Genomic DNA, 13,573 nt, shown 5'->3' on the forward strand with positions numbered 1-13,573 from the left:
GGCAACTAGAGCACCCTAAAGCTACATGACTTATAAGTTACTCTTCCATATAAGGCAGAAAACCATATTATCCTCTGTCTAGCTGTATTATTTCAATGACTACTGGTGAAAAGGATTTCATTTTAAATGGGAATTCATCTCCTATCCTTCCTGATATCCTATCATCCATGGCAAAATACCTTGAACATGGAAGATGATTAATAAGTATTTATTAAATAAATGTATTTCTGAATGAACAAAAGGAAAAAAATGAATGAATGAAAATGTCCCTTATAGAAATTTTTCATCCATTTGATAATTCCACAGCATAGAACCCAAGGACAGGATTGTAATGAGGTACCTATTTACCAATTATTCTATTTCTTGATAAGAAGAGTACTATTCCATTCAGAGCCTCATGCTGGCAATAATAATCTATATAGCACCACCCATACCATCATTAAAGATACCACTAAATAGCTTTCATGTTTCTTAAGGATTTCAGCTGTGGAGCGTGGGCTTGACAAGTATGTAAAATCAAGCAATGTGGTATTATGTTCAGTGAGATTGTGAGAACATATAAATTTATGAATTGTTATCCTTACCATTTCTAACTCACTCTGCCCCCGTATTAAATAGCTGTAGGGGTGAAATGGTTTTAATTAGCTACTCCCCTTGATTCGGGGGCATAATCCATATAATAAAATATGAACAAAACCCAAATGAAGATTAACTTGAGATTTTGAACAGTATCCAAACAGCCTTGATTGATAATTAAACAAAGGTGTATAACAGAGTCCAGAATCTTCCTTCATTTTTAAGAAGCTACTTCTGTTCTCTTCTGTGAATCACTAAAGACACCATCTGATTAGACCCACAGGTTTTAGAGATTTATTTTGTAGTATCTCTACTAAGAAACTCAGTAAAACTAAGAAAAGATTAATAAACCTAAGATCAGTTGCTGATTAGGAATTATCTTTTCCATCAAATTTATTCCATTTTTAAAATGAAGGTAACAAATAAAGCTAGTGACTCTACCAATGTGATTGAATGAACACCCTCATCATCATTAATTGCATCCACCACCACCCTCACCTGCACTTATCATTACCCTAGGTCCTGTTTAATGTAAGCAAACATTCAGAATGGCACATGTAGTTAGAGTCTGATAATTCAAAGTGAATGATGAACCTATTTCTTGAATTTTAAATATGACTCCCTCTTAGAAATGGCAAATAACCATTTTAAAAATATATATATCGGCAACTTCATAATATGAATCTCAATAATATGAGGTGGTTTTTCTTTGTCAAGGAAATTATAGTATATAATATATGTCTTGTGTATTTGAGAAAAAGTATTATTCCTTGTAACCTTATTTAGCCATAATTAATCAGAATTGTCTTTGCAATTTTTCCTCTTATTTCAGGTTCAAGTTCTTTTGAATCTCAAAAGATGGAAAGACCTTCTATTTCTGTTATTTCTCCAACTAGTCCTGGAGCACTAAAGGATGCCCCTCAGGTCCTACCAGGACAACTTTCTGTAAGCATTTTTTTTTTTGGCTGATGACATTGGAGAAAATTCACCATTCTCATCACTTTTAATTGTTTTTGTTTTCTTTTTTAATTTAACCCCAAAATCTGCCTTTTCTCCCTCTAATTCCCCTTAAATTGAGAAAGGAAAACAAAACCCCTTAAAAACATGTATAATCAAGCAAAATGAATTCCCATATTGTTATGTCAAAGAATATTTCTCAATCTGTACTCTGAGCCCTTCACTTGTCTATTAGGTGGGGGATACATGTTTCACCACAAGTCCTTTTCAGTCATGGTTGGTCATTGCACTGATCAGAGTTCTAAGTCTCTCCAGGCTGTTTGTCTGAGATAAAGAGAGAGAAAGAGAGAGAGAGAGAGAGAGAGAGAGAGAGAGAGAGAGAGAGAGAGAGAGAGAGAGAGAGAGAGAATGAATTAGTGAATTAGTGAATTTTTCTATATCAGTTCAAACAATTTCTAGTTTTCACTGAAACCATGCGCTTTATAATTTCCCCCAAATTGTTTTCCATGTATATATTTCAGTTAGTCCCAAATTATTGGGCAATTCTTTGGTTTTTTAATCCTTTTCTACTCAAAAAAAAACTGCTATATTGTTTACATACTTTGAGTTTATCTTGCATAGGACTAACTCCCTCCCTTCCCCCCCAATTTACATTCCCTTGTATTCCTCCCTCTCCCTTTTTTCCTTCTTCTCCTGTCTCCATTTTGAATGAACTATTTTCTATACTCAAACTGTGAGTGTATTGTTATATACTTTGATCAGTTCAGATGAGAGTGAGGTTTTATTATTTCTTTTTGCCTCATGGAGTCATGAACTATTTCAACTGTTCTAACTTTTAGGGACTTTGTGGTTTAGACAAAATTTTGAGTTTATCTTGTTGGCCAAACTATTAATTCCCTATCTAATTCTCTCTTCTATAACTCTGACTTCTTTTCAAATTTTCCCTTTAGCATTCTAATTTAATTTATAAAAAAGTTTTACCTTTTAAAATGCTTGGTTCATCTCTACTAAGAATTTTTGTTTAACTTTTGGCCAAGCTATAGTTTGGTTTAACTTGTACTTGCTTGTTTGTATATGTTTTTGAGTAATTTTCATCTTCTGGATTTGTTTTGAGCAGCCTCATCATCATAGAAAGTTTTATAGAGGGATTCTTTTTTGTTTGCTCATTCTTCCAACCTACTTCTTCACTTCAGAATTTATATCAGGCCAGTTTCTATCTACTTCTGAAGGGAATATTTAGACTGACCTTGTGTTTTTAAAGTTCTTGTGGCTGCTTTATTGGTGTATTGATTATTATGACGTTATTCCAGAATCTCAGAGACAGCTCAGAATAAGGACTTGCAAGCTTTCAGTACTCCCAAATGTCTGATCCAAGGTTCTGTCTCTCTGGGCAGAGTTCTACAAGTTCCTGACCTTGGCTTTGAATTTTAGAACACACCTGTGGGCTTGCCCTGGCTAGAGTTCTGTTGGACTACTGCTAGATTCAACTACTATTTGCCGCCTGGAAAACTACATTCATTTACAGGGACAGAACTGCCAATTTCCCTTTGGTCTAGGATTCTTGCCCTAGTTATTCCACTGCAGGTTTCAGACTGGATTGAAAGTTGGAAATGAGACCCTACTCTGCTTTGGGGATCCAAGCCATATAGCTGCTACTTCCTCTGAACTTGCTCCTTACAGAACTTAAGACTTATGACAGCTTCTTACTCTGGAATGTCATCTTTAGTTTCTGGTGCCATCCTCAGTCTGGCCTACATTTGTGACTGTGAATCAGGTAGTGAGCAACAGATGCCAATTGTCACCTATTCCTGTACTTATCCAAGTTTAGGCTCCTCTGTGCTAGATTTGGGAGCTCTTCTTTCTCTTTCCTTTAATCAATCCCTCGCAGAACTTTAGATATTCTTGAAGAGAAGTGTTCAGAAAGCTGTTTCGATATGTAGGGAAATTCCCCACAAGTGAACAGTTTACTTCAGGCAAAATATTCCACAGTCCTGTGACTCCCTATATTCCCAACCTAATAACGTAGAACCCTGTTCTTCCTTCCACTAGTACTCTAGGAGAAGAGCCCATTGTCAAACACCTATCTAAGTCTAGCTGCAAACAATCTCCTGTGGGCTTTGTGTAAACAAAGTATAAAATGGGAGTAACTTCCATCCAAATGTGGGAGTCCTCTCCCCTTTCCAGGCTTCCCCCTCCCCATCCATTGTTACTGAGCAAGCATTTCAGAGTTCAGAGCAGCTTTCAACAAGAATTAGGGGAAAATCAATTCAGTCAGGGGCAGTTAGGTGGCACAGTGGATAAAGCACTGACCCTGGATCCCTGGATTCAGGAGGACCTGAGTTCAAATCTGACCTCAGACAATTGGCCACTTGACACTATCAGTATGACCCTGGACAAGTCACTTAAACCTCATTGCCCCACCAAAAAAATAAAAAGAAAGAAAGAAAATCAGTTCAGTCTTTGATCTTACCTTCTTCACTCTAGTGCCAACATTTCAGACTATAGATTAAGGTTGGTGAATACTTGAAGATATAACCTCCCTGGTCACACTCTCCAGCACTTTCACTCATTTCCCCCAACTTGTTGAAATGGGAGACCTTGACAATGGCTCCCACATTCCCAAGTTCCCCCTCTATAACCATCAGTCAGTAATTTGTCTTTCAATGAAGTTCATTCAGTTAATATCTGGCACCCAATCAAAATTTTGATAGCTGTTGTCTATCAAGTTCCAGGAAATTCCTTTTTTCCCCTCAAAGAGTTCAGCCTGTCATACAGTCTTTCTCTTCTCCCCAACTCTTAGATTTATACTAGGGGACATAAATATTGATACTTTCTTACGTAGTTCATTGATGGCTTGTTCAATTTCTATTTCTAAAATTGGGTTATTTAAATATTTTATTTCTTCTGTTAATCTGGGTAATTAATATCTTTTAGATATTCATCCATTTCATTTAGATTGTCAAATTTGTTGACATATAATTGGGCAAAATAGTTCCTAATAATTGTCTTAATTTCCTCTTCATTGGTGATGAGTTTAATCCTTTCATGTTTGATACTAGTAATTTGATTATCTTCTTTCCTTTTTTGATCAAATTAACCAATGATTTATCTATTTTATTGTTTTCTTTTTTCATAAAAACCAGCTTCTAGTTTTGGTTTATTAATTCAAAAACTTACATGCTATACCATTTGGTGCATATATGTTAAGTATAGATATGACTTAATTGTCTATGGTACCTTTTAGCAAAATGTACTCTCCTTCCTTATCTCTTTTAACTAGATCTATTTTTGCTTTTGCTTTGTCTGAAATCATGATTCCTACCCTTTGCTTTCTTTAATTCAGCTGAAGCAGAATAGATTCTGTTCCAGCCTCTTATATGTACCCTGTGTGTATCTCTCTCCTTCAAATGTGTTTCTTGTAAACAACATATCGTAGGATTTTGTTTTTTAATCCATTCTGCTACCCACTTCTGTTTAATGGGTGAGTTCATCCCATTCACATTTATAGGTATGATGACTTTATTTCTCTCCATGTTATTTTTTACCTATTTATCCCCACACAGACACTCTTACCCCTCAACCTTTCCCTCCTCACAGTGTTTTACTTATGATCACAGCCTTCCCCAATATCCCTTCCATTGTATCAGTCCACTCTTCCCCTTCTATAATCCTCTTCCTTTTTTAAACTTCCTTACAGGATAAGATAGTTTCCTATATCTAACTAAGTATGTTGGTTATTCCCTCTTTGAGCCAACTTTGATGAAAGGTTTAATGTTTTTCCATATACCCATGGAAGGTAAGCCCTCCATTATTACAGTTCTTCATGCCACTTTTTTGTGCGTGCGTGCGTGCGTGCATGTGTGTGTGTGTGTGTGTGTGTGTGTAGGACAATTCACCCCATTCAATTTCCCCCTCCCTCCTTCCATGAATTTCCTTCTTACCCTTTTATTTTTCTTTTTGGGGTGTCATCCCATCAATGTAACCTTATAACCCCACTGTCTGTTTAAAGATACACCTAATTATTCTTTTAATACATTTGTTAAGACTTATAAATATTGCTGTCCCTTTAATATCACCTCTTTCTACATATATTTCTTCTAATTGCAATTATAATAAAGTCATCAAGACTTACAAACATTATCTTATCATATAGATATATAAACAGTTTAACCTTAAGGAATTTTTACAGTTTTTCTTTCTTGTTTCTTTTTTACATTTTTATGTTTCTCTTGAGTCTTGTATTTGGAGGTCAATTTTTTTATTCAACTCTGGCCTTTTAATAAAAAATGCTTGAAAGTTCTTTATTTCATGAAATATACATTTTTTTACCTTAAAGAATATATGAAATTTTTCTGGGTAGGTGATTCTTGGTTGTAAACCTAACTCCTTTGCATTCCAATATATTATAGTCCAAGCCCTGTGATTCTTTATTGTGGAACTTGCTAAATCCTGTGTAATTCTGACTGTAGCTCCACAGTATTTGAATTGTTTATTTTTGGCTGCTTGTAATACTTTTTCTTTCATCTGTGAGCCTTGAAATTTGGCTATGATATTTCGGTGAGTTTTCAATTCGGGATCTCTTTCAGGTGGTGATCAGTGGATTCTTTCCATTTCTATTTTGCCCTCTGATTCTTATATATCAGGGCAGTTTTCTTTGATAATTTCTTGCAAGATATTGCCCAGGCTTTTTTTTTATCATGACTTTTAGGTAGTCCAATAATTTTTATATTGTCTCTCCTGGATCTATTTTCTAGGTCAGTTTTGATTTCCAATGAGAAATTTCACATTTTCTTCTATTTTTTAACCTTTTTTGATTTTGTTTTATTGTATCTTGGTGTCTCATAGAGTTATTAGTTTCCATTTGTTCAATTCTAATTTTTAAATAATTATTTTCTTCAGTGACTTTTTGTGCTTCATTTTCCATTTGACTTAAATTTATTTTTATGGAGTTTTTTTTTCTCAGTATTTTTTTTTTCTTTTTCATGGCTTTCTTGTAATACTTTTATTTCTTTCCCCAATTTTTCTTCTGCTTCTCTAACTCACTCTTTAAAGTCCTTTTTAAGCTCTTCCAGGAATTCTTTTGGGGCCTGAGACCAATTTACATTTTTCTTTGAAGTTTCACCTGTAGCCATTTTGTTACTATTGTCCTCCTCTATGTTTACGCCTTGATTTTCCCTATCACTATAGTAACTATCAGTAGTCAAACTTTTGTTGTTGTTGTTGTTCATTTTTGTGCCTTGTTGTTTTTATGATAGAGTTGGGCTCTATTCCTACACTGTGCCAAGTTTTTGTGCTGAGACTCTGGGTCTTGCTGATGGCTTTCACTGGGCTTCAGGGCTTAGCTACTTGTTTTCTTTGTAGAGCAAGCTTCCCTTCTCATTAGTATTGGGGGATTAGTCATCCTTTTTGGCCTCCCCTGGGTGTGGGCTGGCCTTTTCCAGGGGTGGTGTCCTGGTGCTGGCTTGCAAAAGTCAACAATGTCTTGCTGGTGGCTGGCTTTGGAGGAATGATCTTATTGTTGGACTACCCCAGAGGTGGTACCCTGCTGCAGGGTTGCTCTATTAGTAGGGCTTCTCTGTTAGCAGGCCCTGGAAGAGGAGTAAATTTGTTTCCAATCTGCCCAAGTGTAAGGGTCTTGCTGCTGGGATGTTATGATAACTTAGTCCCTCTGCTGGCAGGTCCTGGAGGGGTAATTTTATTGTGATCTGCTGAGGGTTGGAGCCTCCTGATGTTGGTTTGCATAATGAGTCTCTCTGCTGGGAGGTCACAGGGGCAGGAACTTGGCCAGTCTTGGGTGGGAATTCACTACTGGTCAGCAGTAGGGTCAAAGCCTCCCTGGTAGTCTTTGCTAGCTGTGAGGTGCCTGGTGAGGGTCCCTGCTCTGCTGCCCAGACTGCTCACCTCCCCAGGGAGCTGATGGTTTGCAGGTGGTCAGAGACTGTTGGTAATTTGCTCCAGGCTCAGAGCCCTGCTTTAGGCCCCCTGCTGTGAGCCCAGAAGTAGCTATTACTGCTCCTGAACCTCACTTCCCTCCCATCTATGTAAGACAAACATTTCCTGCCAGGCTGGCAGCTGCTTCCCTGCTCCTGGAATGATTCAGAGGCAGTTTCATATTGGTTTGGAGAGCAAATTTGGGGGAGATTCAGAGGGTTGCTTCTTCACTTGACCATCTTGGCACAGGAAGAAGACATGTTCTTAAACACCCTAACCTAGCAGTTTTTAACTTCCTTATTTCCCATGACCTACTCCTAGTCTGCCTCAGCTACTCAAAACAATAACCATATTCTTGATCTTATCATCATCCACTAATGTAGCACTACCATGTTTATGAACTCTCAGATTCCCTTATCTGATCTCAGTTTATTGTTCATCCAAATCTCCCTCTTTGTTACCACCACAAGACCTTGTTTTTACTCACTCTGACCTCCTTTACCTTGACCTTGCAAATCTTTCCCTGACCATCACCCCTCAACTACTATACTCTCTTTTTTCCCCATCTTCACCCCTTGGTAAACCAGTTGAACTCTACAGCAAGGACTCTTCTTGAGTCTTTTGCTCCCTTATCCTATTATCATTTTTTTTTTCCTGCCAAGAGTCATCTTTGTATTACTCCCAACAGTAAATATGATTCAATTTAGGGGAATAATTTTTCTATACCATGAAGATGAAATTTCCACCTTCCCTACTTTAATCTCAGTTAATGAATCTCAAATTTGTGAGCTAGTAGTAAGATTTAAATTGGACGGCATTTCATACTTTTAACGACCGTGGTAAAAGTCATCTACTATGACGACAACGACGATGACTATGACTATGACTACTACTACTACAACTTTAATTGCCTAGCCTAATGGATTCTTCACAATCCTTGTCCTTTTTGACCTCTAAAAAGCTTTTGTCAATAGTTATCTTTTCCTTGATCAATTCTAGTTTTCAGTGACACAACTCTTCTATTTCTACCTCTGTCTCCTTTGCTGGTTTTTCATCCAGGTCACAAAACTAACTATATCTCCCAGGGCTCTGTCCTGGGACCTCTTGTCCCTCTTATTTTTCTTGGTGATATTATCAATACCTATGATTTTAATTATCATCCCTATACTAATAATTCTCAAACCTACCCTCCATCCTGACCTCCAGTCTCATTTCTCCTACTGCCTATTGGACATCTGTATCTGGATGTCTCATAGGCATCTTAAAATCAACATGTCCCAAATTGAACTTATCCCTCCTCCCAAACCACATCTCTTTGTAACTTCCCTATAATTATCAGAAGTATCACAATCCTCTCATTCATCCAGGTTCACAACCAAGGTGTCATTTTTAAGTCCTTATATATTTTCCATCCTTTCCTCTGACAAGGAAGCCACCCTAATACAGACCCTCTTTACCTCACCTATGGACTACTGCAATAGCCTGCTTGTTTGTCTCCCTGCCTCAAGTCTCTCTCCACTCAAACCTATGCTCCATTCACCTGTCAAGTTGATCTTCCCAAAGTCTGACCATTTCAGCCCTCTTATTCAATAAACTAGTGGCTTCCTATAACCTCCAAGATCAAATATAAAATCCTCAGTTTGCCTTATAAAACCCTTCATAACCTGGCTCCCTATTACCTTTCCTGTTTTCATATACCTTATTCTTACCTGTGTACTCTCATACAGGGACACTTGCTCTATTCTTGTTTCTTATATAAGACAATCCCTCTCTTCCTATACTTAAGGAGGGGGCCCGGGGCAGCTAGCTCATAAATCCCCATTCAGGTGCACTCCTGGACTTTATCCTGCCCTCTCCTGCCTTACACCAGGTATCCTTCCTTCCCTCTACTCCTTCTAGATTTTCAGTTTCTTTTTATGTGTTTTCTTGCCCCATTAGAATGTGAGCCATCTAGCTGTGTGACCTTGGGTGAGTCACTTAACCCTCATTGGGCTGTAAAAAAAAAAGAATCTGAGCCACTTAAGTGTAGGGACTGTCTTTTCCTTTATTTGTATCCCCAGACTTGATCCCCTTTCATTCCAGTGCCTTCCTTCTACTGATAATCTTTAACACTCTCTCTCTCTCTCTCTCTCTCTCTCTCTCTCTCTCTCTCTCTCTCTCTCTCTCTCTCTCTCTCCCTCCCCCCTCTCCTCTCTCTCTTTCTCTCTCCCCTCTCTATCTTCTCTTCACACACACACATACAAATACACATGCACATACACATATATACATATACACATGCATATATATGCATATAGATATAGATATGCTCACATGTGTTTGTGTGTATATATTTATACACCCTACCTCCTAGGACTGTACCTGATAAATGCTTATTGATTTATGCACACACACACACACACACACACACACATATACACATATTCTATATATGGGACCCAGGGACCTCATAGTCTAATATTTGTAAATAGTTGTAAACAACTATGTATAAATTACATACATGAATATATGTACATATATGTATATATATGTGTATATACATATAAAATCTTTACATAGTTGTTTAGCACAATGTCTTTCATATAATAGGTGCTTAATAATCCTTGTCAATGGACTGACAGTTAACCTACAATAAGACCCCTATCCCTGACATCATAAAGCTTATTAGACTTAGTATGGAAAGATATGAGGCATGTAAAAGCATTTTACATAATATTACCTAGGTGCAGGCAATTTTCTGGTAAAGCAGTTTAAAGAACCATAGATGGAAGGGCTCTTAGTGATTGTAACCAAACCTCTTTGTAATCTCACAAAACTCTACTACATTCTATCAGTGTAGAGCTATATAGTTCTACCAACATCAAGTTTTCATGGAACTAAAGACACAAATAAATCTTATCCAAAGAAGAAAAGTTCCATAAGCATCAAAACTGAGATATCAATGCCATGGAAAGTGGTGACTCTGGAATCTTAAAACCTGGATTCAGCTTCTAATCCAGCTACTCAATTCCTGCATGACATTGAGGAAGTCTCTCTCTCTCTCTCTCTCTCTCTCTCTCTCTCTCTCTCTCTCTCTCTCTCTCTCTCTCTCAATTGGGTTTAAGTGACTTGCCAAGGGTCACACAACTAGTAAGTGTCAAGTGTCTGAGGCCAGATTTGAACTCATGTCCTCCTGACTCCAAGGCCAGTGCTCTATCCACTATGCCACCTAGCTGCCCCACACTTTATATCTCTTTCACGCGGTTTAACTCATTTGTAAAATAAGGTGATTGGTCACTTTCAAGGGCTCTTTCTATCTCTAAATTTATGGTCCTGTGAACAAAGGCTAAGGTGGTTCAGTCAATCAATGAACATTTATCAAGTAAGTACTAGATACTAGGCACAGTCGGAGGTGCTAGGGATAATTAATTAAATTAAATAAAAATTAAAGTCTTGGGCAGCTAGATGGTGTGGTGGATAGAGCACCGGCCCTGGAGTCAGGAGCACCTGAGTTCAAATCTGGCCTCAGATACTTAACACTTACTAGCTGTGTGATCCTGGACAAGTCACTTAACCCCAATTGCCTCACTAAAAAAATAAAATAAATTAAAGTCTCTTCTCTCAAGGAGCTTATATTTTATTTTAAAAAAATCATAGAGGAAGAAATATGTAGATTTCTGAAGGCTGAATTTTGCTTCTCATGCCTTTACTATGATTGCTAAATATTTGTTACCTTTTCATATAATTGCCTGAGAGTTTTAATCCCCATTTGGGGCATAATGAATTGCTCTGTTTATATATATATATATATATTTTTTTTTCTAATTGCTCTTTTCCTTTTGGATCCTCAAGGTTCATTGACACTTCTACCACTGAATTTTAAAGAGAAAAAAAGCCACATGGGCTCTGAGGATAACAATATTTCACATTTTATTATTGATCAATTTCCTTTTGACCCCATGCTATTATCAACACCGTGTCTTACTTTAACTTTTTAATATTTCTCTATACTACAAATGGGATTTTCAGCACTCAAAAAAACAAAACATGATTTTAAAAATAATTTTTGGGGGACTAATTAAAGATAAAAATACAGTTCTGAAATTGTTAGAATGCCAGAGGGTAAGAACCATTTTTTTTTAAGTTTAAGGTAAAAAGTAAAAATGTCTACTGCTTATTCTGCCCAAATGGCATATTCCTTCTTGTTTTGTTTTGTTTTTGGCAGGGCAATGGGGGTTAAGTGACTTGCCCAGGGTCACACAGCTAGTAAGTGTTAGTGTCAGAGGCTGAATTTGAACTCAGGTCCTCCTGAATCCAGGGCTCATGCTTTATCTACTGTGCCACCTAGCTGCCCAGCATATTCCTTCTTAAAACATAGATTGTGTTGTTCATGAAATTATTTACTTAGAAATTATTTGACTCACCTCCAGAGTAATCAAAAAAACATTTATTGAATGCTTACTACAGGCCAGACATTGTTGTAAGTAGTAATATTGATTTTCAGTTTTGCCTTCACCTGGTACTAATGTCAGTTTGTCCTTAGATTTCAACAGTTAATATCATTCTGATTATCCCATAGGTGAAGCTGTGGTATGACAAAGTTGGACATCAACTTATAGTAAACGTTCTTCAGGCAACAGATCTACCCCCTCGAGTGGATGGAAGACCCAGAAATCCCTATGTGAAAATGTACTTTCTTCCAGATAGAAGGTAGTGATTCTTTTGGGGGAGAAAGCATTTCAGAATTTTGCTAATAAGGGAACACAAATCACCTCCTTTTCTAAAACTTTTAAAACAGAGGTTAGATAACGATCACCTTGTCAATAAATGAGATGACCACTCCATAGTTCTTATAAATTGTGTTTCCATGATATTTTCTAAATCCTTACTTTTAATGTCCCCAGATGCCTTAATCAAAATTTTAATTTCTCAAAGTTTTATCTTGGAAAAAAAGTTAGAATATGGGTATCATAAAAAGTTGTAATCCTAACTCTTGCATAGTTAGAGTTGAATTAGAATATAATCTCTAAGAAAATATTTTATCTCTTTTAGGATCTATGTAGTTTATGTAAACAATATTGAAAATGATAATAGTATCTTGTATAGATAGAGTGACACTGTGTGCCTATTTTTCTTTGTAATTTATAAATATGCTATTTACCTCCTGACAGAAGTGATGGATTCAGGGTACAGAATAAGATGTATTTTTCTTTTGGAGGGGGGATATAACCAGTGAGGGAATTTGTTTTGCTTAATTATGCATATTTGTTATAAGAATTTTGGTTCACACACACATACACACACAAAAAATTGGCATAAGGTATGGGAGAGAAAATTTTCTTTTAATTAATTAAAATTAATTAATTAAATTAATTAAAATTTAAATAATTTTAAAATTTCTTTTAATTAAAAAGTAAGATTTTTAATTAGAGAAATTTATAAGGATGTTTATTTTTCAGTGATAAAAGTAAAAGGAGGACCAAAACAGTAAAGAAAGTCCTAGAACCAAAATGGAACCAAACATTTCTCTATTCACATGTGCACCGTAGAGATTTTAGAGAACGAATGTTAGAAATAACTGTGTGGGATCAACCAAGAGTACAAGAAGAAGAAAGTGAATTTCTTGGAGAGGTGATGTATGCTATGAAAATTTGAGTGCTTTGCATTTTACATGCTATATAAAGTATCTCCCGAATAGAAATTGTATTAATTTGATAGTCAACATTGGGATTGCCTCCTGATTTAACTTGACAAATGTCTCTCTAGATTCTCATAGAGCTGGAGACAGCCCTGCTAGATGATGAACCACATTGGTATAAACTGCAGACACACGATGAATCTTCGCTACCTCTGCCTCAGCCATCACCTTTCATGCCAAGGAGACACATTCATGGAGAAAGCTCTAGCAAAAAACTACAAAGTAAGCCTGAAATCTTTCTATGCTACCAGTTAGCAGAAATATTGGGTGTAAGCAGGAAATGGTGAAATGGTTCTGAGGAAAGTCAGTTGTAATTACAAGAGTAAAATGTTTTGTTTTTTTTCTGGAGTTTTAAAAGAAAACAATAGAAAGAATTATCAAACTATACAATTAAGCTCAGAATGCAACTGTAGCAAAATTCCCAGTGTTTTT

The 13,573-nt window shown here is 36.6% G+C and overlaps 1 protein-coding gene across 1 annotated transcript in view; it reads left to right on the forward strand.

The window, feature by feature from the left end:
• Window positions 1-13,573, forward strand: part of LOC122752744 (regulating synaptic membrane exocytosis protein 1-like) — a 357,197-nt gene that overhangs the window by 115,290 nt on the left and 228,334 nt on the right. Inside the window, 4 exon segments of the mRNA XM_043999633.1 lie at window positions 1,409-1,521; window positions 12,023-12,153; window positions 12,903-13,074; window positions 13,210-13,363. Coding sequence (XP_043855568.1) covers window positions 1,409-1,521; window positions 12,023-12,153; window positions 12,903-13,074; window positions 13,210-13,363 — 570 coding nt within the window.

The sequence above is a fragment of the Dromiciops gliroides genome, chromosome 4 (assembly GCF_019393635.1).
Source record: "Dromiciops gliroides isolate mDroGli1 chromosome 4, mDroGli1.pri, whole genome shotgun sequence".
Taxonomy (NCBI): Eukaryota; Metazoa; Chordata; class Mammalia; order Microbiotheria; family Microbiotheriidae; genus Dromiciops; species Dromiciops gliroides.